The 25,985-nt window shown below is 44.4% G+C and overlaps 1 protein-coding gene across 4 annotated transcripts in view; it reads left to right on the top strand.

Moving 5' to 3' along the window:
• The window catches only part of RSU1 (Ras suppressor protein 1), a 202,719-nt gene that overhangs the window by 162,008 nt on the left and 14,726 nt on the right, over nucleotides 1-25,985 (top strand). Inside the window, exon 9 of one of the 4 annotated variants that reach the window (XM_047066517.1) lies at nucleotides 17,138-17,153. The exons of the other annotated variants lie outside the window; for them this stretch is intronic. Within the exon in view, the coding sequence (XP_046922473.1) occupies nucleotide 17,138 (1 nt within the window). The 3' untranslated portion in view covers nucleotides 17,139-17,153. Of the gene's footprint in view, nucleotides 1-17,137; nucleotides 17,154-25,985 lie in introns of those variants that run through there. 4 annotated transcript variants of the gene reach the window in all.

Here is a 25,985-nt window from a genome sequence, read left to right as displayed (position 1 = left end):
ACAACTCAAGCAAAAAGATTAGCTGCTTGCAGAGGAACTTTGGTCTCTAACTTTGCAAGTGCCCCATGCCAGATCCGTTCCTATTAATATGAATTGGAGGCTTGATACGAATTTTTCCTAAAATATATTGTCTCATTTATGTTAAAAACATATAACTTCGGAGCACTTACTTTAAACTCTCTGGGAGATAAAACATGAGCTGGCTAGGTTGTTTCTCGGTGCTAAAACCAAACGTCTGCATGAATTGCAATGTTGCTGTAAATATTTCCAGGCACAGACAGGTAGATACAATAGGAAAAGCCCGAACAAATTCTTAGGATGCCAATATTGTCACAAAGTCTCCATGCAGAATGAAGTTGTTTGACAAAGTGTTTCCCTGGTGATTTGGCTGCAGATGAAAATGTCTTCGGCAATAAAATTCCGTGCTGGAGCCTCAGCTCTGTGCACGCATCAGTCAGCAAATGACATATCAAGGATCTTTTTTTGCTGTATTAGTTAATATGTTGGCAGAAATATGTGAAACATTGTTATTCCCCTCAATTTCTGTGCCTGGATATTTTTCCCCCTACCTTTAAACACGCATTCATTTTACCAAAATATTTTCCAGCCGTAAATCTACGACTAATCAATAGGATTGCATTAGAACAGAGATAAAAAGTTTTTTATTACAAGTGTTTTCTTAGTTACCAATGCCAGAAGACGTATAATAGCAAGAGCTGCTGTTTTGCCATCATTTGTGAATAGTTTCGGGGAAATTTAAGGGTTGGTAAGGCAATTAGTGATGAAGCATATTTTAATTATAGGAACTGGATAAGCTGCGTACAGCTTTATGAATTAATACATTATTGTTTAATAGGTCACAGTCACGTGTGACTTTAATCACACTTCTTGTAGCCACGGTTTTATTAGCAGTCGTGTTTTATAACTTAACAATTTATGCATAATGAATTCAGAAGTTCCATTTGCGTGATATCAGGGAAATAATTTACCCCATACGTTAGCACTCGTAAACAGCAGCAGAGTCCTGCAGGATCACAACCGAATAATTGTCCAAGATCATTTTACATTCAAAGGTACTTTTAATAATGAGATCATTCTGTACGGCCTTCTGTTATTTCTGTGGACGCCAAGTCTGGCTTTCACGAAGTGATTTAAGAAACAGGAGTGAAGATGTATCACAACCATTTCACGTGTATTTAATAAGCATGATTACCCGGTGAGGTCCACATCCATCCTTGTAGTTGGGAAAACTGTAAGGGATTGAATTTATGCTGCATTGTAGAATTTTCTTGTCTAACACTCTTCCTCCAGCCCAGCATCTCCAGGCTTCAGTGCATGTCAGAAGCTATCAGATGGACTAGATTGTGCTCTGTGTATCTTAATGGCACGTGTGGCATACTTTAGCTCAGGCTTTTCAGAGCCTCCTTGCGTGCTGGCCTCTGGGTAGCCACTGTCATCTCAGGGAAAGCACAGTCTCATCCCACCCCAAGCTGCTTCTCAGCAAGCCCCTGAGAGAACACCTCCAGCCCCTGTCCTTACACAGAAGCAAAGAAACTCACACTTGGTGATTGACTACTGTAACAGCAGGCACCCGGCTAGTTGATGCTTGTCATTTTCATCAAGATTTTATTTTAAATCACAAACCCACTGGGGCCTCAGTTCTGGAAAGTCTTTTGAGGCCACCCAGTGATATTGGAGACTCTTGAGGCTAGGGTGATCTGTGTATGTTGCAAGGATATTAATAGGCCCGTTAAAGGGCATTCTGTTCAAAGAAGCTTGGAAAACTTGGGGGGAAAACTGTTCGCTGATAGGTGAGTGTTCATCTTTGGTGTCTAGGTAGGGTATGCGGGGTGCAGCATTTCCCAAACTTTATTGACCCTAGAGCGTTTTTGTTTGTTTTTGTTTTTGTTTTTGGAAGTGTCCTACCCTCAGTTTCTTTCTCTATGAAATATACAAATCAAGATATATAAAACATGTAAAAAGCATATGGAGTTCAACAAAGTTCAGTCAGGTAAATCTGAAGATGTAATTGGCTTTATTAAGCCATTTGTGGTTTAATAATCAATAATTAATAAAATTATTAAATCATTATTAAATTAATAATTAATAAAAATAATTAATAATGTGGTTTAATAAGTAAACCATTTGTGGATCAGACAGCATCCCATCCAGCAAGTAGAGGGGAGTTTCGCGGAGCCCAACAAACGGAAGGCTTTTATAGGTATTTTTAAAATCATATTTAATGTTTATTTTTGAAATAGAGCACAAGCAGGGGAAGGCCGGGGGGGGGGGGGGGCGGGGAGGGAGACGCAGAATCCGAAGCAGGCTCCAGGCTCCAGGCTCCAAGCCGTCCACACAGAGCCCGGCGTGGGGCTCGAACTCACCAACTGTGAGATCCTGACCTGAGCTGAAGTCAGAGGCTCAACTGACTGAGCCACCCACAAAAGAAAGGCTTTAAAAGGCAGAGAAAAATTTTTTTTAAAAAAGAAGAAAGGAATGTATTAGCAAGAAATGCATTGTTGAGGCAAAGTTGCCCTCCTACGCCGAGCCGAAGGGGTCTATCAGTAAAATTTCCTAGTACTAAGCATGTTAACTCGTTGAAGGCTACATATCTAGAAGGTTGAAACTGCAGTTAGGTTAAGTGGGAAGTCTTGATTTACTGCCATGGGGCCTTAACCTAAGTGATGCCATTTTGGGTCTGTGGTTTTTATTTGTTTATTTGTTGTTGTTGCTTTAAACATTAGTTACACTGTGCTGTCTACAGCACAAATTTTGTCAGGGTATAAGATATAATGATGATTGTTCATGTGACTTTCAAGGCTGTGAAATACCATAAAAAATATAACCAATTACGGTTATTTTTCTGCTTTGATCTTTTTGGAAATAGAGTGTCAGAGAAACCGTGTGCCAGATTCTTTAATTGTTCAGATTCTAGTGGTCTGGACACCGTTCTCTGTGTCTTTTATTCTTCCCGCCCAACTCTTTTGTATGCTGGGAAAACCTCTTCTTTAAGGGTCCACATTACTAACTGCAAAAAATGATCTTTATAGCATGTGCTTGATCTGAGCGTTAGTTTTAAGTGGTTTTTACTAGTTGTGTTTATAGTGTCTTCTAACTGCTCGCTGTCAGTTATTAATATTGCCTAATCAGTTTTGTCTTTATATTAACACAACCCTATAATTAGCTGTCTGTTTCCCACACTCAGCTTTTCCAGATTGGCTTAAACTCGAAATAAAGGGTGAGGGGGGCAAAGGGAGTGAAAGTCACGGCAAATCCCTTGCTGTACAGATATGTAGACAGCCTACACTACAAGAAACCTCCTTCTGGCTCCAACCGCCTCATTTTTTTCTCTTCAGCTAGTTTATGCTCACAGTTGCCTGTTCAGAAATGTTTATCAAATTAATAAGTAACTTTGCATACCATAAAGGCTGTTTTGATTTCACGTGGAGGCAAGATTGAATTTCTTCATGGTTTGATTCGCTGCTATTGATTCTCTCATGGCGATTTGGAGAACAGAGCTCGGATGGTCTCAGCGAGCTAATTTGTTGCTAATGTAATTTATTTATAATGCTTTGGTTGCAGGAAGTAGAAGGAGCGTGTTCCACTCAATACAAAGCGTAGTATTCTTTTGTTATTCGTTTACTCCACCAAGATTTATAGTGCCTATTACTGGCCCTGGGTCCAACAGGGAATAAAATACAATACCTGTCCTGGGGAAGTTTGCATTCTAGTGGAGAGAGACAGTCAGTGAACAAATGTTAGATGGCGGCAAGAGAGCGAGAGGGTGGGAGGTGTCAAGAAAGGCCTCAGGGACCTGAAGGACGTGCAGAAATTGAGGCGAGGGGTGGTCCGCACAGGTACACCCACGCGGGAAGAAAGACAAGATCTGGTTAATCATTTAGAAGGATCACTGGTCCTGGGGGGTGAAAGGGGGAGCAGAGGAGACAACTCGAAAGCCATTGCAGTAACCTGAGCAGGAGGGTGGTGGTGGGGTGGCTGAGATGGAATGGATTAGAAGCAGCACAAGGGGAGAGGCTGACAGAGTTTGCTGGTGAGTTGGACGTGGGATGGAAAGCCAGAAGTTGGCATTGCCCGAATGGAATCCTGGGATTGGAGTGGATTTGAGAGAGTGGGGGAGCTTGGATGTGCTGAAGGGGCTGGTTGGCAGGTGGCTGTCATATTCTGGAGGCAGGACAAGGACCTGGCTGGAGATCCAAGCGTGAGCGTCCAGGGTGGGTAGCATGACTGAAAGTCATGAGTCTGAAGACCATCATCTAGGGAGTACAAAGAGAAGAGGTCCAGAGACCAGGCCCCAGGCTCCCCAGTGTTTGAGAGGCAGCAGGAGGGGAAAAAACAGTACAGGGAACTGAGAGCGAGCCCTCAATCATAAAGCAAGCCAAGAAAGCATAATGTTCCAGAAAGCATATAAATTAGTGGTGTCAGAGAGGTGGAAATTTATCAGTTTTTCCAGCTGCCGTGGAAAACTGGGGTAAGATAAGACTTGAGATTGCCCTTTGGAATTAACAATGCCGAGGTCTCATCAAAACTAGGAGCTTGTTTTGTTAACAAAGAGGTTGGAATAGGAAGATTAGCTTAGAATGGGTTAAACACAGATATGTCTCTGGAGAGTTGGCTCCGAGGGAAGGCAGGGATGGGCGATAGCTGGAGGAGGATGTTGGGTCCAGACAGGCAAGAATAAAGGGTGTTTTGTGTTAATGTGAACGGTTAATGTGGTGGGGGAGGGATCGATGATGGAGGAGAGGGGACAGTTTCTAGAGCAATGTCATCGTGAAGGTAGAAGGGCTGGGGGTCCAGAAAGCAAGCAGAGGGGTTGGCCCTGGCTAGGGATCCAGGCACTTCATGCAGGGTAACGAGAGGAGACAGGATGGATGAGGAAGTTGTAAAGTGTTTGAGGTTTGGGAGAAGAAGGTATGAAATCGGCTAGCAGTGGGAGAGGGGATGTACCAAAGAAATGAGTGAAGATGGCCAGGACTACAAAGGACCCTGGTGATAATCCACGCGCATTGAACTTGCCTCTTTGTGCTCACTGCATCAGGAGAGCTTGCCCAGAATACCTGCGAAAATAACTAATGTTCCAGTTTATATATACACCACAATTTGTTTATCCATTGGCCTATTATTGTACATTAATATTGTTTCCAGTTGGGGGTTATTATGAATACAGCTGCTATGAGCATTTTTGTACAAGTCTTTATATGGACATATGTTTTCATTTCCCCTGGGTAGGTTCCTAGAAACAGAATCACTGGGTCGTAGAATAGACATATATTTAACTTGGAAAGAAACTGCCAGTTTTCTGAAGTGGCTGTTCTGCAAAAGTAACCAGGCGAATGCTTCACCCTGTTGGGTAGAAAATAAACATATAGTAAATGGGAAATGCAAGATAGCAGAAATTCATGGTCTCGGCTTAGTCATTACCGAGTCTTAGCAAAGTCACCGAACTATTACAGACTCAATTTCCCCAGAAGCTACACGGAAGATATAAACGAGGTCATCTGCAAGTTCCCTTTTGAGATCCCACATTCTGTGAGTTTTGCTGAAATTCAACCACATGGTCATAAACAGACAGAAAGCCTGATACCTGCACATTTTTATTCTGCGGGAGTTGAGTTGCGTTTAATGTGCAGGACACAGGAAGAAAATCTAGAACGTAAGGTGCAGAGGCAAAAGGATTAGGCTTATATGAAGCACACAGTTGCATGTGGAAATGATGTAGTCTTTAGAAGAGAACGTTGTAAGGTGACAGAGAATTCAACTCAGAATTTTATATTAAAAAGTTGTGTGCTTGCGAATAGCTCCCATTTTGCTTTTGTTAGGACGTACATCCTGGGAGACACAGTTGGGTGATTTAAGAACAAACTCCCTACACGTGCACTGTTGGGATTGCTGTGGCTTGCTTGGAAATGAGAGGAATGCAACATCGGCCTCTGTTACTGCAGAACCGCTGGACAAGTGTCCTGCTCATCTGGGCGCTCTCCGGCCAAGAGCAGAGAACATTTCTGTTTCCTTCCAGCGACGGGAGAGAGCACCCCATTGCCATCTTTCTGTACATCTTGTCCATACATGGACTTCCGTGTACGTGGCTGCATGTCTCCGAGACATCTCAGCTGTCTGTTCCCACACTTCAGCACTGCACGGTGAAGGATGTGCTTCAGCAAAGACTGGGGCGCCATGTTCCCGTGGTTGAAGCCATCTGATAAATAGAGGATGCTAGAAAAGACAGGTGGAACATCAGTGTGAGATCACATTCTCCTGTATAATTTGCCTTTCGGGGTAATGAGAATTAGGGGAGGGGAGGGGAGGGACAAGCCAGTGGGAGACCTCTCCAAGCCAGTGGGGAGTCTTGACTAAGCTGTGATTGGCAGTGGAGGCAAATGGCCAGTTAGTGCCCGTCACCCCTCGGGGCCCTGGGGTTGGGAGGTCCTCATCCACTCAGGGACAGATGAATGCCCTCTGCTTTCTCAGAAGGGATTCTGAAAGACCTGGGTTTTGAAAGGCATTCATAGGGGATCTTGGATTTGAACTTTAGAGGTCAGGCCGAACTCTTGCAACGTGCGAAGTGCCTTCCACAGCGTCCCTGGCCTGATTGTCAGCCAGCCTCTGCTTGAGAACCTAGAGTGACCTGGAACTCACTACCTCAGCACATTCGCTGTAGGACACACGTACTTCTCAGGACATGCCCACAGGGTACAACCTTACCGAGCCGGTGCCGTGGGACCTTTCTTCTGTGACATGGGGAAAGAATCTAAAGCCAAAAGCATCTGCACCGCTAGCATGGAGTGGCAGCTTTGTCTGGTTTTGTTTCTCTCCCTAGGGGGGACTAGATCATGGGCATTTTATTTTTGTTCTTTCTCAGCGGGGTGAAGAACCACACAAGTAAGCGTTCTTTTCCCCAGTCAGGGACCGTCATCTCTTAAGTGGCTCTGATTTACCTTTACTTTGATCTCTGAAGATGACTCCTTTCTTCCATTGGGCTTCCATTCTTCATAGCTGTTCAAAAGTCCACGTATTTGTAATGCAAAAGCAGTGATTTTCAACCAGGGCAGTTTGGTTCCCAAGGGACATTTGACAGTTACTGGAGACCCCATCGTTGCCATATCTGATGTGGGGATGCTACGTGCAGCTAATGAGTAGAGGCCAGGGATGCTCCTGAACAGCCTTCAGTGCACCGGAGGGCCCTGTGCAACAAAGAACTACCTGGTCCAAAAGGTCTTTGCGGTGGGAGTGGGAAACTCTGGACTAAAGGAGCCAGTGGTTGCAAGCCCACCAGTAGCCCCTTCCGTTGGTGGCCAGCACAGTTCACGGGGTTGTGCTGTGGCACTCAGCTTTGTTGGTATCTAGGGAGATGCAAGAGTCTTAATTTCATGAGCAGCAGAGGTTCTGCAGTTATTTATATTCTCCGTGGCTCTTACAGAAGAGTTAGAGCGGAGCCAAGTAGTTCACCATAGAAAGAATTCATTGAGAATCAGTGGTGGGGTGTGTGGTTAGAATACGATGTTGGCGGCTTTGCTCTTCGCTCGCTTTCATCCGTAACTTAACTCAGAGTGGCAGACACCTTTGAATCCTAAACAGGGACTTATTTTTACAGCCCTCTTGGGTTTTTTTTAAGATACATCCAACTTCTCGCTAATAAACCAATGAGGTCTAGGTTACCTCTAATCAAGAGAAGAGTGAGCAGTCAAGATCAAAGAGATTTAAAAGGCCTTGTGTTTTCACTCCTTTATTCATACATTCCAGAAAGCAGTTTGTTTTCCATAGTTGACGTAGTTTGCGAAATCTGGTGCATTGTTGGTTATTTGGTGGAGGGCTTGTTTTGTGGGTTTTGTTTTGTAGTAGGGGAGACAAAAGGGGGAAAAATCACGTGAATGTGTTTTTCACGTTGTCAGAAGAAGGCAAACTCGACCTCAGTGCAGGTTTTGATGTGTAATAGTAGGAGAACAGACACAGGCATTGAATAATTTCCCACCCACCCTTTTTAGGGGTAGAACCCATGCTGAGAGAGGACGCAGAAGAGCTTGTCAGTCAAGGCAGAAGCTAATTAGATTAGCTCCAGTGCCTCTCTGGACAGCTTCCAGAAGCACACACCCTGTCACATTTGCTGTGAGTGTCGGTGAAGGCTCCCTCTTCCCCCATTTCTTTGACTCCATCCAAAACCAAACTTGAAAATGGTGGGAGTGAGCACTGCTGGGGTCCCCCCTGTGTGCGGGATGGAAACAGGAAACACACACTCTTTAGGGGTGTAAAAGGAGGGTCCGGGGGGTTCCCCGGGCCCACAGTGAATGTAACTCAGGGAGACAACACCGTGGTAGGAGTATACTGGCAGCAGAGGCCGACTGGGGGATTCTGAATTGCCCCACCTGCCGAAGTTCCCTTTCTCTTTCCTGGCTGGTTAGCATGAGCATCGAATGACTGTTATCACCTTTAAATGAAAACTAAGATTAGTGAGCTGTTGTTGAAGGAGTGGGGACCATTTGGGATTTCAAGGAGTTCTAGAAATCCTCCTTTGGTAGTGCTAGTTATTCATGGTAAAAAAAAAACACACATATATATATATATATATATATATATGTTTATTTAAATATAAAATTTATATTTTATATAATATAATAAATAAAATATAAATATATTTATATATAAATATATATAAATATTTATATATATATGTATATATATATATATATATATATATAATCACCCTTCTCTGTTTCCTTTTGTGAGACTCATGGTAACACAGGGTCAGCTGAGGTCCCGATAGTGCACAGCACTGGGCAAGTGCGCTCTCCGAAGAGTGAGTGCTCCCCGCCGTGAAGGCAGGACCCAGCACCGATGTGCCCTGAGCTTGTTTGCGGCTTCAGTCATCTTAGTGCTGGAAATTCTTCCCTCTGGAGACGTGGTCTGAACCGTCCCTCGCCGATGACGGCAGTGCAGCTCTCAGGCAAAAGCTTGTCTTCCGATCCTCTCCCATGGCACATGACAGTTTTGTCTGTGACGGCCGGATTAATTATCACAAGTGGTTTGCTGGCAGACAGTTGGATGCTAATTATGATTGGGACCCCTGGGCCCTTGCACCCAAATCTGTTGATGTTTGTTGGTGGCGGTGAAAAGGAAACACCATAAAATATGAAAGGATTTCTTTTTTGTGGGTTGGGCCTGGGGAACAACTCAGAGCAAGGCAGATCAAGCCAGGCAGCTTTGGTTAACCGTGACCTGAGCCAACAGCTTCTCCCCCTGTGTTCGAGGGGAAAGGACTGAACAAGTGGTTAATTAATTGTTACTTCCCGGTGAAGAGGGGTTTGAGTTTGGATATTTCAATGCAAAGGCAAAAATAGGCATTGATTAAATTTGAGGTGACATTTGGGAAGGTGTTCTCATAATGTCTGAGTTTGATTATCCAATCTGACTTCATGCTGTGTCCTGGGTTTGTGTAAAATTTCTAGCAGGTTCTACCTGGGAAGAATTATTTTCAATTAAATGGATCATGAGCACTGGAGAAAGAATCATGAAACGCACCTGTAGCGTGGAATCATGTAGTGAACAAAGCTGCCCAGCTCACAAAGGGATGTTTTGGGAGTTGGCCTGCGCTAATACGGGCTTTGGGTACCATGTCATTCTTTCTCATCATCGGTTACGTTAATGAGGTATAGACATGAAGGCAGGTGCGTACTTCATGGGGCCGTGTGACGCATGGCGGATGCTGTCGCTGGCTCTGGTTGGGGACAAGCAAGGAGGAGGCCAGCAGATCCTTGATCGCTGGAAAGGATGATAACCTGTTGGGAGATTGCAAAAAGGCAATCCAGCATTAGTGGGGAAGGTAGAGAAAAGAACAGGAAATGTCTTATTTCAAGTAGGTATGTGAATGGGCTGGCTTTCTTTAGTAAGGCTTTTTGATAGGATACAGGCAACGTTCCAGCATATGTGCTTGAATCATCTTTAATGACTGAGTAAATAAAGGACACCCCTACGTACTTTTTTGGGGATTCCATGGATTTTTAAATAGTGTTTTTTCCTCAAGGAAAGTGAAGTGACTCATAATTCCTATTAAATTCGGTGGCTGATATATAGTCACAATATACAAAATAAATTTTGTCTAATGTTGCATTTCCATAATCATCAGATAAGATTGTCTGGCAGAAACAAACTTGCCTTTAGGCCTTACCTGGGGAAGTCAGAGTACAGCGAGTGCCCCCACTCCTGCACCACTCTTAGCCCAAAAAATGTAGACAGAGGCAAAGACAGGTCCATAAAGATCCACTGCTTTGTTCCCTGGCACAGTTGAGGATACAGTTGTGTCAGAAGGAGCTATTTGAAAGGCTTTGAAATTTTTCTGCAGTTACCCTTTCGGTTGAATTTCCTGAAAGTTTTTCCTGCTTCCAGGGTATAAGTGCAAGGTATGATGAACAGGAAGTTTAAGGGAATGACACTCATTAAATCTCATTTCTCTGTGCCTCTACCAGCCTTTTCTTGATGATTTTAATTCTTACCGGGCAGCAACTCAGTGACCTTACTTCTCCCTCTCATGAGCCAGAGAGGAAAACCCTCTGTGTTTAAAGAGACTCCGAGCCTCCCATGCATCCCAGTTCTGCTCCAGGGAAACCTGGGCGGTGGCAGAGTACCCCTGCACTGGGAGAGATGGGCATTTTCGTTCTGATGAAGGGGTGATGAGGCCAGGGGCCAAGCCAACAGCATGAACACTGGCTTTGCTCGGGAGTGTCTTCGTTTATTCTCACACTCGTTCATGCACTCACTCGTTCACAGAGACTTGCTGAGCATTACTTCAAGTAGGTATGTGAATGGGAGCCCTGCCCATCCTGGTAAAGAGAGCATGGGCCCCACCCTCGGGGTCCGTTCCCAGCTGTGCATTGCAGCAGCCCTGTGTCCTTACAGAGCCCACGGACACCAAGTTAATACAGCCCAAGAGCTGTATCACCAACCGGGCGTGTTCCTTTCTTAAATGGACACAAGACCATTTTGCACTCCTTAGTTTTTGAATCTTCGATAATCACACACTGACAGCGGTTTCATCAGGTGGCTATCTCTGGATCCTGTCAACTCGCTTGAGACCTTTTGGGTGACTTCGGGTAGCGCCAGGCAGTCAGACTGACAAGAGCCCGGCCTGGGGTTTCCGGGAGTTTCTGAGCACATTTCTGCCATCGACCACCTGTCGCTTTGGTCGACTCATTTGGCCCAACCACACCCCAGTTTCTCATCTGTGGAACAACACATTTAACCAAAGTGAGTTTAGGTCACCCTCATTTTTTAAAATCTATACTTTTTTTTTTTTTAATTTTAGTGGGTAAAAAAGGTGATTTTCAAGTTTAATGAGTCTAATAGTTGTGCTACCAAAATGGAAAAGAAAACCAAACAAAATTACTTCTTTCCATTTGGGACAAGTTGAATTTCAAAAATAGCATCCTCTGTGCTGTCTGAGGTTAGAGTCACTATTTCTAAGAACAGCTGCCATTTCATGAGTAATTAGATGTGTCCAGACTGACAGAGACATAATCTCATTCATTCTTCACAGCCTTAAGAGGGAGGTTCTGTTAGTGTCCTTGTACCTGTAGGGTGTATGTAGGTACTGTCCCCGTTTGCAGATGAGGAGATAGAGACCCAGAGAGACTAGGGAACTTCTCTGGGTTTACACATCAGGGAATGTTAAGATGGGCTTGGAGTCCAGAGCTTCTATATGACTCACAGAACCGTCACATAATGTTCCGATCAGCTTGCTAGCGACACCACCTGTCACAAAGGCGGGGCTCAGTAATTGGTGGGTGCAAGGCGGGTGGAATGAGATGGAAACTTGTAATGTGATCACTTGGAAGACGTGTACTCAGGTAGCCCTCTGTTTTTCCTGTTACTGCACGTTCTGTGTCACTGTGCACTGAGGCCACACTGTTCCTAGATCATCTTGTTGCCAATGGGTCTTGTTTTAAACCTTCGCTAATTAATACAAGGACCCGATCTCAGGTCCCCTGATACTCAGTGGAGTGCCCTGACCGGCAGCATGGGCCTCACCTGGTAATGTGTCAGAAATGGAAGATCTCGGGCCCCTCGACCCGCTGACTCAGAATCGGCACATGCCCAGATCCCCCAGGTAATTCCCATGCACACAGAAATTTGGAAGCTTTGCACGTCTGGCAGGACTGCACGTGAACCCTGTGCTACTTGGCAGAGGAGCACAGTTGAGTATCACGCCACGATAACCACATTAATAGTGTTGTGGCCAGGAGTGAAGAATTTGAGGAATACGATTCTCAAATCGCGACAGAAGACCGTGACACTCAGGAGGAAGGCATAGGACCTGAACGCAGGAGAAGCTGGAAAAAGAGAAATCTTTTTCCGTGGACCTTGCTTTTTATGGAGTTGAAGAACACAGGGTTTTTTTCGGGTTTGTTTTTACTTTGGAAAAAAAACCATCCCGGGTTGCTTGGGAGTTCAAACAGTAAAGTCCAATTAGTAAAAAGTAAGAATTAATAAAAAGAGAGAAGGCTAAAACTTAGTGATAAGCCATACTTCTCAAGGTTATTATTTTGAGCTAATTGCAGGACTCCCCGGCCCTCTGTTTTTCCCCTCAAAGTTCGTATTTCTTATAAAACAGCTCCAAAGTGAAAAATCCTATGTCGTGTAAAATAATTACTCATATTTATCGTTAAGAACGAATACGCAGCATGCAGCAACGAATGTTTTTCCTTCCTGTCTCACGTGGCTGTTTCTTAAATGCACAACGTTTTATAGAACATACAGGAAAAATGTAACATTTCTTGCAGTCACTGGATTCTACCTAACAAGCGAAAATTGAAACTTACATCATGTAGAGGCAGTTATATTACATGTTCAATGAGGGTTTTAAGATATATATTGAGGGGCGCCTGGGTGGCGCAGTCGGTTAAGCGTCCGACTTCAGCCAGGTCACGATCTCGCGGTCTGTGAGTTCGAGCCCCGCGTCGGGCTCTGGGCTGATGGCTCAGAGCCTGGAGCCTGCTTCCGATTCTGTGTCTCCCTCTCTCTCTGCCCCTCCCCCGTTCATGCTCTGTCTCTCTCTGTCCCAAAAATAAATAAATAAATAAATAAATAAATAAATAAATAAATAAATAAATAAAAAGATATATATTGAAAAAAATTAAGTATTACGTGCAAAAACATAAACAGAGGACACTATAAATCGAGCCCCCTGTGAAACGTATGTAAATGTGTTAATACGTGTGTGTACATAATGTGATATGGAGGAAGATTATTACCAGCTCCTTGTTTTTATAGTGTGTTGTTGATATTTTACAGAAAGGTTAAAGCAAATGAAGTGTTGCCAGGATCTCCAAAACTATCCATCCTAACTTCTAGGATCATGTTCTCCAAACTGCTAATTAATGTAAAGTCAGTTTCATATATTGAGATGTTTAATCAATTGGCAGATTGCTGTCAATAAATATGTGTCTGAAGTGGTTTGTAATAGACAGGCTAATGAAGTACCCTCTGTGAGTGTCAGAGCTATTGGGAAAAGTCTCTCTCCCTTCTGGGCGTCTTGCCATATGTTATTAGTCTCCCTCTGATGCAGGAAAGAATGCCCTTCACCATTGCCGGTCTCACCTCTGGATGGAATTAGCCAGAGAACCAGAAGGTGAGTTTCATTTTATACTAGTGGCTAGTCAAGCAGCGTTAGGTGAAAGGGGTGGTTACTGGTAACGTTACCAATACGAAAAGTCCCTAACGTTTCCTGAGCAATTACTACACGCGAGGCTCTCTGTGCAGTGCTCCGATTTCAGTTACCACATTAAATTCCCAGCAGCCCTAAGAGAAAGTGCAGTGTTTCCCAAACCTCTCACATCATTTATGTGACCATTGTTTGGGTCCTGCCACTGCGGTCCTGAAACAGATTTGCAGCTACCGTAACCAACACGCGTAGTTTTTTCAAAGTCATTGTAATTTTCCAACTGTAACATAGTGGAGAAATGAAAAGAGTGTGGCTTATTACTGAATTCATTGAATATATAAAAGCCTGCTCCTGGCTACCCTGGGGGATGGGTCATAGTGGTCAGATGTTTGCAGCTGTGCATAGAAATCCTATCTGGATATCTGGCAGCTCTAAGCAGGCAGAAAGAGATAGGACAGATGAGCTACCCAGATACTATAAGATGTCTCGATGTCAGTGATGTGATTTTCCAAGATGGCGAACGAATCTTAGCAAAGCTCCAAAAACATAGCAAAATGTGGCCTCATCTCGATTTGCACAAAAGCTGCATGGCTGGAACATCCAGTCTACATCGATGCTGGACAGAAAATACTTTGTGTTCCTCCATAAAACAAATTGAGGTTCTAGGATTTCCATCTACACGAATGTCCCACGGACGTTGAGAACTCCTGGGGCCTGGGAGACCTCTCTCAACATCAGGTCTGGCTTTATCAGAAGACGTCTTCTCCCCAGCCTTCATCCAGTAAATGCCACTATAGCTTTCCAGGCATGAGGACAACCACAAATGCCCCCACCAATTTCTAGAAAAGGTCTTCAGGGGGTTATGGTCACCCCATTAGGCAAGGATACCCTGGTTTCATCTCTGTCTTTCACGAGTAGCAACTGAAGCCTCTGTCATTTTCCCAAAGGCACATAGGCAGGAAATAATGAAGTTGGGTTCCAGACTGTCCTTGACACCAGAATCCCTGCATTTAACCCGCGTTAAAACACATGTAGGCTTTGTGGGTCATTTCTCAGAATTGCGATGTGAGATTTATTGAACCCCCCCCCCCACACACACACACACCCACCCTCACCCCTGGCTGTGGCTATCTCCTTTGGCCAGGTGCTTTGCATGCATGACCTAATGTTCACGACAAACCTGCAATGCCATTGTGTTGATTGCCTTTTCACAAATTGGGACACTTGAGTGTGAGCCTCTTCCCCAAGGTCACTCAGCCGGTGAGAAACAGAACTGGGCTTCGAGTTCATTTTAACTGCCGAGAGCAGCTCCCACACCTCGTTAGAGCTGGGCCGTTAGAAGGAGGGAGCGTGCATAACCTGTTGATAACCACTCGCCCACCTTTTCTTGATGTCCTTTTACTTTCTCATTTCCTCCTCAGTAAGGTGACCAAATAGTTGATTGGCCGAAAGAGGACACTTTTGAGAATGAAAGCGGACGCTCTTCTTAGCAGGACACGGATGTGGGTCACTCAGCGATGCCCAGCTTAGAGGTTTGAGGAAGGGAACACTCACCAGTTGGTGACTGACGATCACACACAGAGCTAGAAAATGCCGTGCGCTTCCTGGTCAGAACACGCTGGGGACTCGGCTCCCACAGGAACTCTGCTTTGCTACCCACGGTGACTGTGTGACCATCATTAAAGGGATGGGACCTTTTTGTCTTTTGAGATCTTTCCCCGGTTTGCAAAGTTGACATTCCTGCCTTCCCAAGGGCACAGGTGGTTTGGGCAGGCAAGCCTTGAATCAGTGCCCCTCAGAGCATCACAAAAATAGGTGGGGGGCGGGCCTGGGGACCCCACACCAGACCCCCAGGGCACAGAAGCTCTTTGTAGGTGGTGACTGGGGCAGAGAGCTGCTTCCTGCACGACAAGAGAAGGCTTCCTTCCACTTCCATGTAAAGCTTGTGCTAAAGGAGTGCGGTGACTAATTCTGCCTGAATTTCCCCCAAGCTTCTGCACTTGTCTTTGTTTATTATATTAATAAATACTATGCAGCTAATGTTCCCATCTGGCAGGCCAGAGAAAAGAGCATAAAAATGAAGTCGTGGTACAGCTCTTAAATACTAATGAAGGTGAGATCTACTTGGCATGGTAGGAAGGTGGGTCTTTATTTTAGAGTTCTTAATTAAGAACTGCCAAGTGACTAATATTAATTAGGAAGCCAGCTGTATCCTTCAGCTTTATGGTGTATTTCTTCTTAGGAACCTAGGAAGGGAGTGAGTCGGAGCTTCTTTTAATCCATCAGCACACGAGCAATTTTGTATTAAGTATAGTTGGTGTGTATGAGACCAGGCTGTGTGGACAGAGATTTATAAGATACTGTCTTGGCCTTCAGGGTCTCCACCGAATTGAGGAGTGCAATATCGGGACAGGGAAGGGAAAGGCGGCAGAACAGGAGCATGGCAGTGTGGTGGGAGACAGCTTTCTCTACGCAGTGTCCTCCCTGTGCTGGGGTCCCAGTAGTGCGCCAGTATAAAGGGCTGGGAGGGCATCACGTCCCCAGTTACAGTGGCATGGACAAAAAGGTTTGAGGACCAGCTGGCAGACCACAGTTGTAGGCAGAAGGAGTTGGGATGACTACAGCTGAGCTCCGAAGAGGAGTGGGAGACTTCCGAGGGGTGAGGAGCCCTGGGCAGCCCCAGGGGAGGAAGGGAGCAGGGCCGGTTGAACCTGAAAGGGAAGTCACGGGCGGCACACTGGCACATTTGCTCCCACTCCTCCGTGCCCAGTCTGTCCACCAGCTGTTTTAAGAGTGACCCTGCTGGGGTGCCTGAGTGGCTCAGTTGGTTGAGCATCCAGCTTTGGCTTAGGTCATGGTTCGTGGGTTCGAGCCCCATGTCAGACTGTGTGCCGACAGCTCAGAGCCTGGAGCCTGCTGCGGATTCTGTGGCTCCCTCTCTCTCTGCCCTTCCCCCGCTCACGCTCTGCGTATGTCTCTGTCTCTCAAAGATAAACAAACATGACAAAAATTTAAAAAAAAAAAAAAAGAGTGACCCTGTTGGCGCTGCTCGTACCTGCGCTTGGGCTCAGGCGTGGTCTCCTGTAGGTTTCTGGGTCCCTGAGCTGGAGGGCAGAGGTGGTGGTTGGAGCACAAACTCAGTGCGCTGTGTATTCGTGAAGGGACCACTCAGCTCCTTAATAAACTAGTGCCCAGAACAAGGGGCTTAATAGGAAGCCCTTCAGAACCTCCGTCCGTGTTTCTGTGTTCCGAGTCTCTTTTGACATTGATGTGGTAATATCCATCAAGTTCTAGTTCCTTGAATCACTAGCGATTGAAGGATTATATGAAGATTAAGTTGTAATAGGCTTTTATTTATTTTTTTTTTACTTTGCCCGACAGAGTGTTAATTTTCTGCAGTAGTTTGTTTGCGTGTTTGTTCTTCAAGCTCAAATTGGCCAATTTTCAATTCTCTCTTAATTTCATACCTAGAAACTCAGGTTGCAGCGTTGAATCTGTAAACGGACAACTCCGTGAAAGCACCCGACCCAGCGCCGTGGCGGGTGCAGCGGTCCCACAAGTCTCCACCCTGCTTCACGGTCTTTCTTGGGTAGCACTTCCCTCACACCATCCAAGGAGAGCTGTCAGTCAAGAGTCCTGAACTTTGAGCCTTAGACATGCTCATTTTTGTCTATAGATTCAGACTCCTCTCAGGGGGCTGAGTGTGCCCCCTCTCTGTCGTCACACTGCCACAGAACTCGTACCTTGTACATCTCTTCGCATTAGTGACTTCCATCCTGGTTGTACCCACGTGTGTGTGGGCATGAACCCTGCCCAGCCTTGCTTTATAAACGGCCTTTTCCACTAATTCCAGATATCCAGAACAGTGCTTGGCCCAACTAAGAAACTCTCGGAGCATTTTCCAGAATCCTACCCTCTGCTTTTGATACAGTCCCGAACGGTTCCTGTCTTTGGCATGCCGCCCTGATGGCCTGGTTCTGATATCTCTGAGTGTCACTAAAAGGACAGTTCCCTTCAGAGAAAAAGAAACCTTGGAAACAGTAGGGCTGTGCTGTTTCCTGCTCTTTCCATTATGTAACTTGGAGAAATTTACTAACCTCATGTCATTGTCAGCCTCGAATCTGTTAAAGAGTATCTGTACAAAAAATAAAATGTGTACAGAAACCGTTTTGTCTAAGGGAGTGACTTTCACCATAGCCGGGTAGCACCTCTGTTGTCACAGGTTTGATATTTTTCCTTAAATCCATTCTCATTCTTAAATTTATTTTTAAATGAAATGGTTTAGCAGTACTCTAGATGATAAGTTGGCATCACTTACAATTAATAAACATACATAGTAATTAAAGCTGGAATCTCCACACATAATCATCTCACAGAACACCCTTGGGAGACATTGCTTGGGGGGAGATGTTCCGTCCTCGGGGGCCGAGTGGGGTTCGGGAAACAGACCCACTTCTTCCGGGCTTTAATATTCAGTAAGGGCCTCTGGTTTCATTTGACTTGTAAGTTTTGTTTACACCAGGATTTTTCAACCTCAACTATTGACTTTGGGGCTGGATAATTCTTTGTTCTTGGAGACTGTTCTGTGCATTATAGGATGTTGGGCAGCATCCCCGGCCAGCCACACACACCACACCCCCACTAGATGGGAGATGCCAGCCACACACCCCCCGGGTGCAACAACCAAACATGTTTCTACACTGCCAAAAAGAGCCCTGGTGGGGGGCAAAATCGAGCCTGGTTGAGTACCACTGTGTTATATATGAGTCATGTTGTTGTTGTCTTAAATTGTCGGTTTGCTAAGTATGTATATTTAAAATATACTGTACTTTTTTGGGGCACCTGGGTGACTCAGTTGGTTGAGCGTCCAACTTCAGCCCCGGTCATGATCTCACAGTTTGTGGGTTCGAGCCCCGTACCAGGCTCTGTGCTGAGAGCTCGGAGCCTGGAGCCTGCTTCGGATTCTGTGTCTCCCTCTCTCTCTGCCCCTCCCTAGCTCGCTCGCACTCTCGCGCTCTCTCTCTCTCGCTCTATGTATATATGTATATGTGTGTATATATATATATATCAAAAATAAATTTTAAAAAATAAAATATAAAATATACTGTACTTTTTGTGACCACATTTTAGTTTTTTTGTGACTGTGCCCATAATTTCCCTACCCCCAAAATGGAAGTGGCCCTGGCCTCTTCTGATACCTGCTCAGGAAGCACCTGGTCCCTTCACTGTAAGAGCAGGTTGGATCTCCCTTACCCCCCTCGTGTGTTTCTGACTTAGATGCAGATGGGCTCATTGTGAGAAATGATTTCATTTGTTACCGCCAGTAATTAACAGCAGTGGAGGCCTGTGTCTTTGGGAGATACTTACTGTTTTAAATGTATTCTCTTGAATGATGCTGGTTAATATCATTTATTCCTGTTTTTTGTTTTGTTTTGTTTGTTTGTTTTCACTGAGAAAACTGAAGCTTGGCTGGGTTACATGATTTGCCCAAAGCCACACTGCTAAAGATGCAATTCTGTTAAAAACAATATTGGAAGCAGTCTGTCCCCAAAACAAAGAAATGTTTGCTTCAGTTATGACGTACAGTATGGATTCACGGGTAGCCTGTCAATAGTTGTGTTTATGATGTGGCAAATACTAATGCAGTAACATCTATTTAAGATTATTCAATCTAAGGGCACCTGTCTGCCTCAGCCGGCAGAGCACGTGCCTCCTTATCTTAGGGTTATGAGTTCGAGTCCCATGTTGCGTGTAGAAATTATTCAAAAAATCTTCAAAAAAAAATAAAAACCTAACTATAATATAAACCATGATGATTACTATTAAAACATATATACTCTGGAAGAAAACTTAAAAAATATTCACAAAAAAAATGCTAGTAGAATTTATGTTTAAGTGAGAGACTTCTGGCTGTTTTCTTTTCAACCTGTTCTGAATTCCTTTTTTTTTTTTTTTAATGTTTATTTTTGAGAGAGAGAGAGAGAAAGAAAGCATGAGTCTGGGAGGGGCAGAGAGAGAGGAAGACACAGAGTCCAAAGCAGGCTCCAGGCTCTGAGCTGTCAGCACAGAGCCCTATGCGCGGCCCGAACCCATGAACCATGAGATCATGACCTGAGCCAAAGTCAGATGCTTAACCGACTGAGCCACCCAGGCACCCAACCCTGTTCTGATTTTCTAAATGGGTTGTAATATATTCTATTTGTTTTAAAAGTGAAATTTGTAAGTTAAAAATGAAGGCAGATACAGTTTAGATTACTGTCACGGTTACTTTTTCTCTACAATTCCAGCCAAGAAACGTCCATATCCTGCACATTACAGATAAATGTACGTGTGTCCTGGGGTCTGGGGTCAGCAGTCTTTCAGAGCTGATTTGCTGTCCCTTGGGGCAGACAGCTGAAGGAAGCTACTTTTTTGTTGAAGGAAGCATGCAGGCTGCTTCCTTGGGGTACACAGCCAAAATACGTCCTGATGGGAAGCAGGCGGTGGGGCCGCTCCCTCTGTTGTGACTGGTTTTTAATATGAATGCCTCTGGGATGAGATTCGACCTTACCTGTAAAAAGAAAGGGTGAGGAACTTGCCGCATGCCTAGATCAGTTCACTTTTTGTGACAGCGGCCATTCATGTTGCTGTCACAGAAGGGTAATTCATTATGGACCATGTCACCATCAACTTTTTCACTAGTGAAGACTTGTAACTGGACCAAATTGACGAGACTGGAGTAGAAACATGACTGGTACTGCTACATAAGCCACGGTGATAGTTGTTTGCCGGCAGAATGTATAGAACATTTTTTATTATTTTTTTCAAAAAAAAAATGTTTAACAGTTATTGGCTTGGAGCCACAGAGAGACAGAGCATGAGCAGGGGAGGGGCAGAGAAGGAGGGAGACGCAGAATTGGAAGCAGGCTCCAGGCTCTGAGCTGTCAGCACAGAGCCCAATGGGGGGCTGGAACCCACGAACCGCAAGATCATGACCTGAGCTGAACTTGGATGCTTAACGGACCGAGCCACCCAGGCACCCCTAGAACATTTTTTAAATGACAGTACTGTTACCTCACGTATTTACTTAAGCATCCTTCCATCTATGCGTTCCCATTCACTTTTAATTTCTTAGTATTTGACAACAAATACATGTACTTTGGGCCATTGGGATAGTAGTTATTCCCTTAATGTTCAAGGGGAACCATATTAAGGTGCTGAGTACCTGACATTAGGTCCTCATAACTAACCCTATTAGGTGGCACAGAGAATGCCTCTTTCATGTACGAGTAAAATGAGCCTCAGACAGGTTGTTTGCCTATAGATTCCTTAATGATTCTTCTTGAACGTGGGGTAAATCTGTACCATTGTAAGCAAGCTTTCTTTTTAGCTTCTGCATATAGTTATACTTGTCAAATGCTAGCTGTTTCCTAATTTATATCTGCTAAAATTTTCTGATGCTTTTGCTTGTTTACTGTTTCCATGTGTTACACCTAATGTGAAATTGAGATTTTGGTTAATTAACTACTCAGCACGATTATTTCCCTTAAGTAGAGGGGAACTTCGTTTACCAATTTTGTCCTTTTTGTTCGTTATGTTAGAGTCCATATGGCTCACCTCACCTTTAAAGAAATTAGCCTCCTTACCCTTCTCTTGAACTCTTATTTTGTGGCCTTGATTCTATGCCCACCCTCCCCACAACCACAAAATTCCCAAGGAGTACCACCTGGCACGGGATTGTTAGATACTGGTTTGCAGTACACGTTATCTTCATATGCATGAATAGATAGCCTTCTGCATTCACCAGAAGCACTGTATCATGTCTGGGGGAAAATTTTTTAATGTTTCTAAAGAGCTGTAGACATTTTAATAAAAGCTTCTCCTCAGCTTTTGTCTGCTGTGTATCCGGAGAAAAGTACAGTAAAAGAGAATATGGCATTACTGTAGCCTGCCTGTCTGAATCCATTTCAATTCATTGAGCTAGATTTCTCTGAAAAGGGAACATCCCCAGCCAAGTCTGCCCTAAAAAGATATCCAGGGTGGCAAACCCAGAACTTTGGTGTCTGCAGGTGCCATTTTTTTTATTGTTAATATTTTAAATTAAATTGCCTGGCACCATGGCAAACACGATCAAACCTGATGGCCACAGAAAAAGTGGAGATGCCCAGTATTAGCTGGGAATGGACGGAAGCCTCAGACTCAGTAAGAGTGGTGAAACCTGCAAGTGTTTGTGGCCAGAGGTCCAGCCCACCTGGTCTCTAAGCCATTATGCTGGGGACCTCTGAGGTATGGCAATGACGTGGTCCCTCTGAGGACTCCCAGCCTACCCGTAAGCACGTCCAAGAGCACGAAGCACAGAGGCATATGGAAATTCCACTCTCGAGCTTAATATACACCATGCAAAATGAATTTTTCATACTGGGCTTTTAAGAAATGGAAAACCTCCAGCTTTCCCTCACTGGTGTGCCTTTTGGAGTTAGTGCCCTTTAAAGCAGCCGGAGGGGGGAATGACTGTAATGTAAGCAGAGTGGTGTTTGCAAGTGAGGGCTACATGAAAGGCGATGATGATTTGGGAAACATTATTCTGGGTGTGGAATTGAACAAAGAGTCATTACCGAAGGAAAAACTACCCAGAAACAGTTTAATAGTCTCTCAGATTTGGGTCCAAAGAACCATACTGTGAATTGAGTGGAAGATAAATAGAGAGGAAAATAGCAAATTAAGGGGACAAATAACCAGGGAGGGGCGGGTGCCCGCTGGCATTGGCAAGGAGAACATATAACCAGCGTCTGATGCATTTCCTTGAGAATCCGTGTGTTTGCAAATTGCTTCGTTGCATCTTAGCAGAATGTAATCTGAGTAACGAAGAGCTGACTAGCGAACATAGTTGGATGAATTCCCTCAGTACTCCTGAAATATAACAGAGCAAGGAACAGTATAATGAAAAATAACAGAGAGAGTAGCTAGGGGCTTAACTTATGATCAGTGTTCATTACAACAAATGACACTTTCACTGCAGAGTTACCATAAAGATTATTGACTCTTACGTAATGTGGTTCCCATCTGAATAGATCTGAGAATAGCTTAGCCTGTGAATGGGAGAGCTGAAGCAAGAGGAGGACCACAATGTGCTCAATGCCCTTATTCATTTTTTTCACTTAGTCCTGGGAAGCTGCCCATTCAGGACCCAGGACAGAGCAAAAGCCCGTGAACCTTCTTGCAGGCAGATTCGCCATGATTCTCTTCTCTTTGACTAGCATGGCCCTGTGTAATACTCAGTGAAGACCAGGGTCAGAAAGTGACCAGGCTTGTTAGCCATTTTATATTGAAGGTCCTCACCTGATTTTCTCTGCCATTTGCCTTTTTCCTCAAGCACACATGTGACATTTTAAAAAACCATCTCTTTGGGACAAGACTGTGTTTTGTGTGAAACTTGTAGCACACAACCCCGTTTTTCAGCTCTGGCTTTCAACGAAGCTTACAATGGGCAATCCCAATTCAGGGCACAGTGTGCATAACAGCCTTGGTTTACTGAGCACCTGTGTGGTACCTGCTAAACACTGGTTTCATCCTCCTAGTGACCCTATGAGGTATGTACTATGAGTGTCATTCCCACTGCCCAGATGGCAGAGCATGTTCAGAGAGGTTAGGTAAGTTGGCCAAGGTTACCCAGCTGCCAGTTGTTATAGATGAACTTCAAAACCAGGACTGATGTCTGCCAGGTGTTTTAACTTCCTCACAGATGCTGAGCACAGAGAGAGCTACCCTTTCTCTTGCTTTCTCTCCCTCTCCTGCGTGCACTGTCTTGGACTCTCTTGGGCTCTTTGTCACTCACTTTCTCTATTTCTGGAAAAGCTGGCTGGATTTTGAAATCAGACACATCGGGACTTGGGCCCTTCCTTTTTCGTTTGCTAGAAATCCTGAAAAACTGACCTAACCTCTCTTAAGAGTAGTTGTAATGAAAAAAATAGTTCATGCTTAGTGGGTGGTGAGACACGGTGATAAGCTTTTTGGATGATTGCTTCATTCATGCCTCACAATTGTAGGCAGTGTAGGTCTGATTAAAATTCCTATTTTATAGATTGAAGAACTGGGCTTAGAATAGTTCAAGCTACACAGCCACTAATTCTGTCTGGAACTTTTATATCTAGCCAGTATTACACTGTTCACTGTGGGCAGTTTCAAAGTGCCCCCCATAAGAGGCGGTCACCATCAGTGTTAGCCAAAGACAATGATGACAGGCCCCAGTAATATGGGAGACACGAGCAGGGCAAGGGAACCCAAAGAGGCTAGTGGGTAAGGGGACTGTATTGTTGGGTGGAAAGAAGCCAAGTGGCGTTTGGCAACAAGTCAACAATTGTCAAAAGAACGACAAAGGCATGTCTGGGAGCGCCATAGTAGACAAGTCTTTGGCTCTCACCCTTCCTTTAGGTTTCAATTTCTTATTTCTGAGTTCCATAGAAAAAATATCCTGGTGAGGAATGGAGAATTTAAAACTACTGTCAGCCATGGGAGAGCCAGCACATTGAACATTTGTCCCCAGTCTCTTGTAAGCACAGCCATGACTCGGATGCCGTGCCTCGTGGACATCTGCAGTGAGCTTCTGTAGACCCACCCTCCAGACTCCCTGGCCCAGAGATCAGAGACGGACATGGAGACTGAGCCGGAGTCTAGACTTGGTATTTGCCACTTCACAAGAAGCAGCTGAGTGAGGAAGCCTGGCTTGCTTGGGAAATGGCAAAACTCGTGAGTCCACATGACCTACACCTGCTTCTTTTTGAGCCCCTGCTAGGGAAGGCCTTGTGGAAAGTGCAGCCTGGTCAGCTGTGAGCTCAGGACCTTTGGCTCCTAAAGCCGTTTTTATGTGTTGTTGCTTTTGGGAAAGAGAAGGCCCAACTATGCTTTTCTCCAGCCAAGTAGTGTTCATGGGCTTTAGGACTTACTTGTATTGGCCTGAAGACTCATACTCTTAACTGTTGTAAGCAATTAAAAACAGGGAAGAACCTACTAGCTAAGTGGAATTACTTTTTTAAAAAGTACTCTGTGTGTGTGTGTGTGTGTCCATCCTTCCTTTTGCTGAAGTGCAAAAACTAACCAAGCACCAAGAAAGAGTCCCATCAGCTTTCACAATGCCTTTCATCTAGTACAAGAAAGGCTTGACCCCACCATATTCACATGGTCTGTCTCTGTTGTGCAGCATGTGACCACAAACAGTATGCAGCTCTTGAGCTCTTGAATTGTTAACCTGTCTGATTAGGATGTGCTGTGAAATCCTCACCAGGTTTCAAAGACACTTAGGGCAAAAAAAAAAAAAAAAAAAAAATCATTAAACTTATATGATAGATTTGCTAAGTCTTTTGTCTGTAAATTAAGGATAAAATAGGTCATTACTCACATTTATATTGATTATATGTTGAAATCATATTTTAGATATATTGGGTTAAAAAGTATATCAAAGTTCTGATTTCATTTGTTTACTTTTATTTTTTTAATGTGGCTACTAGAAAAGTGAAAGTTATCTGTATGGATTTTATATTTCGGACAGAGCTAGTCTATAGATATATGAAAGTATAGAGTATGTGTCTACAAATTAGAAGTACTAATATGTGTTTTAAAAATAAGATTTTAAAAATAACGTTCCGAAATATTGATGAGGGGAATCACTAGGTATTCAGTATAGTAAGTACTGACTAAAAGGGGCTTTTGCCATTCTGGAGGAAATATATTGGATAGAAATCTTTTTTTTTTTTTTTTTTTTTTTTTTGAGATAATGCACAAGTGGGGAGGGGCAGAGAGAGAGAGAGAATCCCAAGTAGGCTCCACACCATTAGCTCAGAGCCCCACGCCGGGCTCGATCTTATGAACCATGAGATCATGACCTGAGCCTAATGCAGGAGTCAGATGCTTAACCCACTGAGCCACCCAGGTGTCCTGAGCAGACATCTTGAATAGCTATTGAATAGCAGGTATTCAGGGGTATTTTTCCCTGAGAACATAGGTCAGTTTGATTCAATTGTTGCAGACAGTTTGTCAGTATTTGAAATAACTCCTGTGCCCCCCTTCCTTTGTCATTTTTTGCCCAAGTGTCATCCTGTTGGCCACACCGTGGCCACAACCGCTGGATGTCCTGGAAAGCGTAAGAAAAGAGCAGCCCTGGGCGGTATCCCACAGATACCCTGGTCCTCTGGCATCTCCACCTCCTGCTTTGACTTTCACCATCTGCATTTAGAATGCTCTCACACCTTCCAGGAGTGTTTTGTGGGTGAGATTCCTAGATGAAACACTTGAGGTTCTTGGATGAGGTCTGTTGTGACAAGCGTGAGCTCTCCCCTCCCCGCCC

The sequence above is a fragment of the Lynx rufus genome, unplaced genomic scaffold, assembly GCF_022079265.1.
Source record: "Lynx rufus isolate CCGP_SWC_20201006 ecotype Redwood Valley unplaced genomic scaffold, mLynRuf1.p SCAF_7, whole genome shotgun sequence".
Taxonomy (NCBI): Eukaryota; Metazoa; Chordata; class Mammalia; order Carnivora; family Felidae; genus Lynx; species Lynx rufus.
Note: the sequence above shows the minus strand (reverse complement) of the source record. Positions and strands in the feature narration are given on the sequence as shown.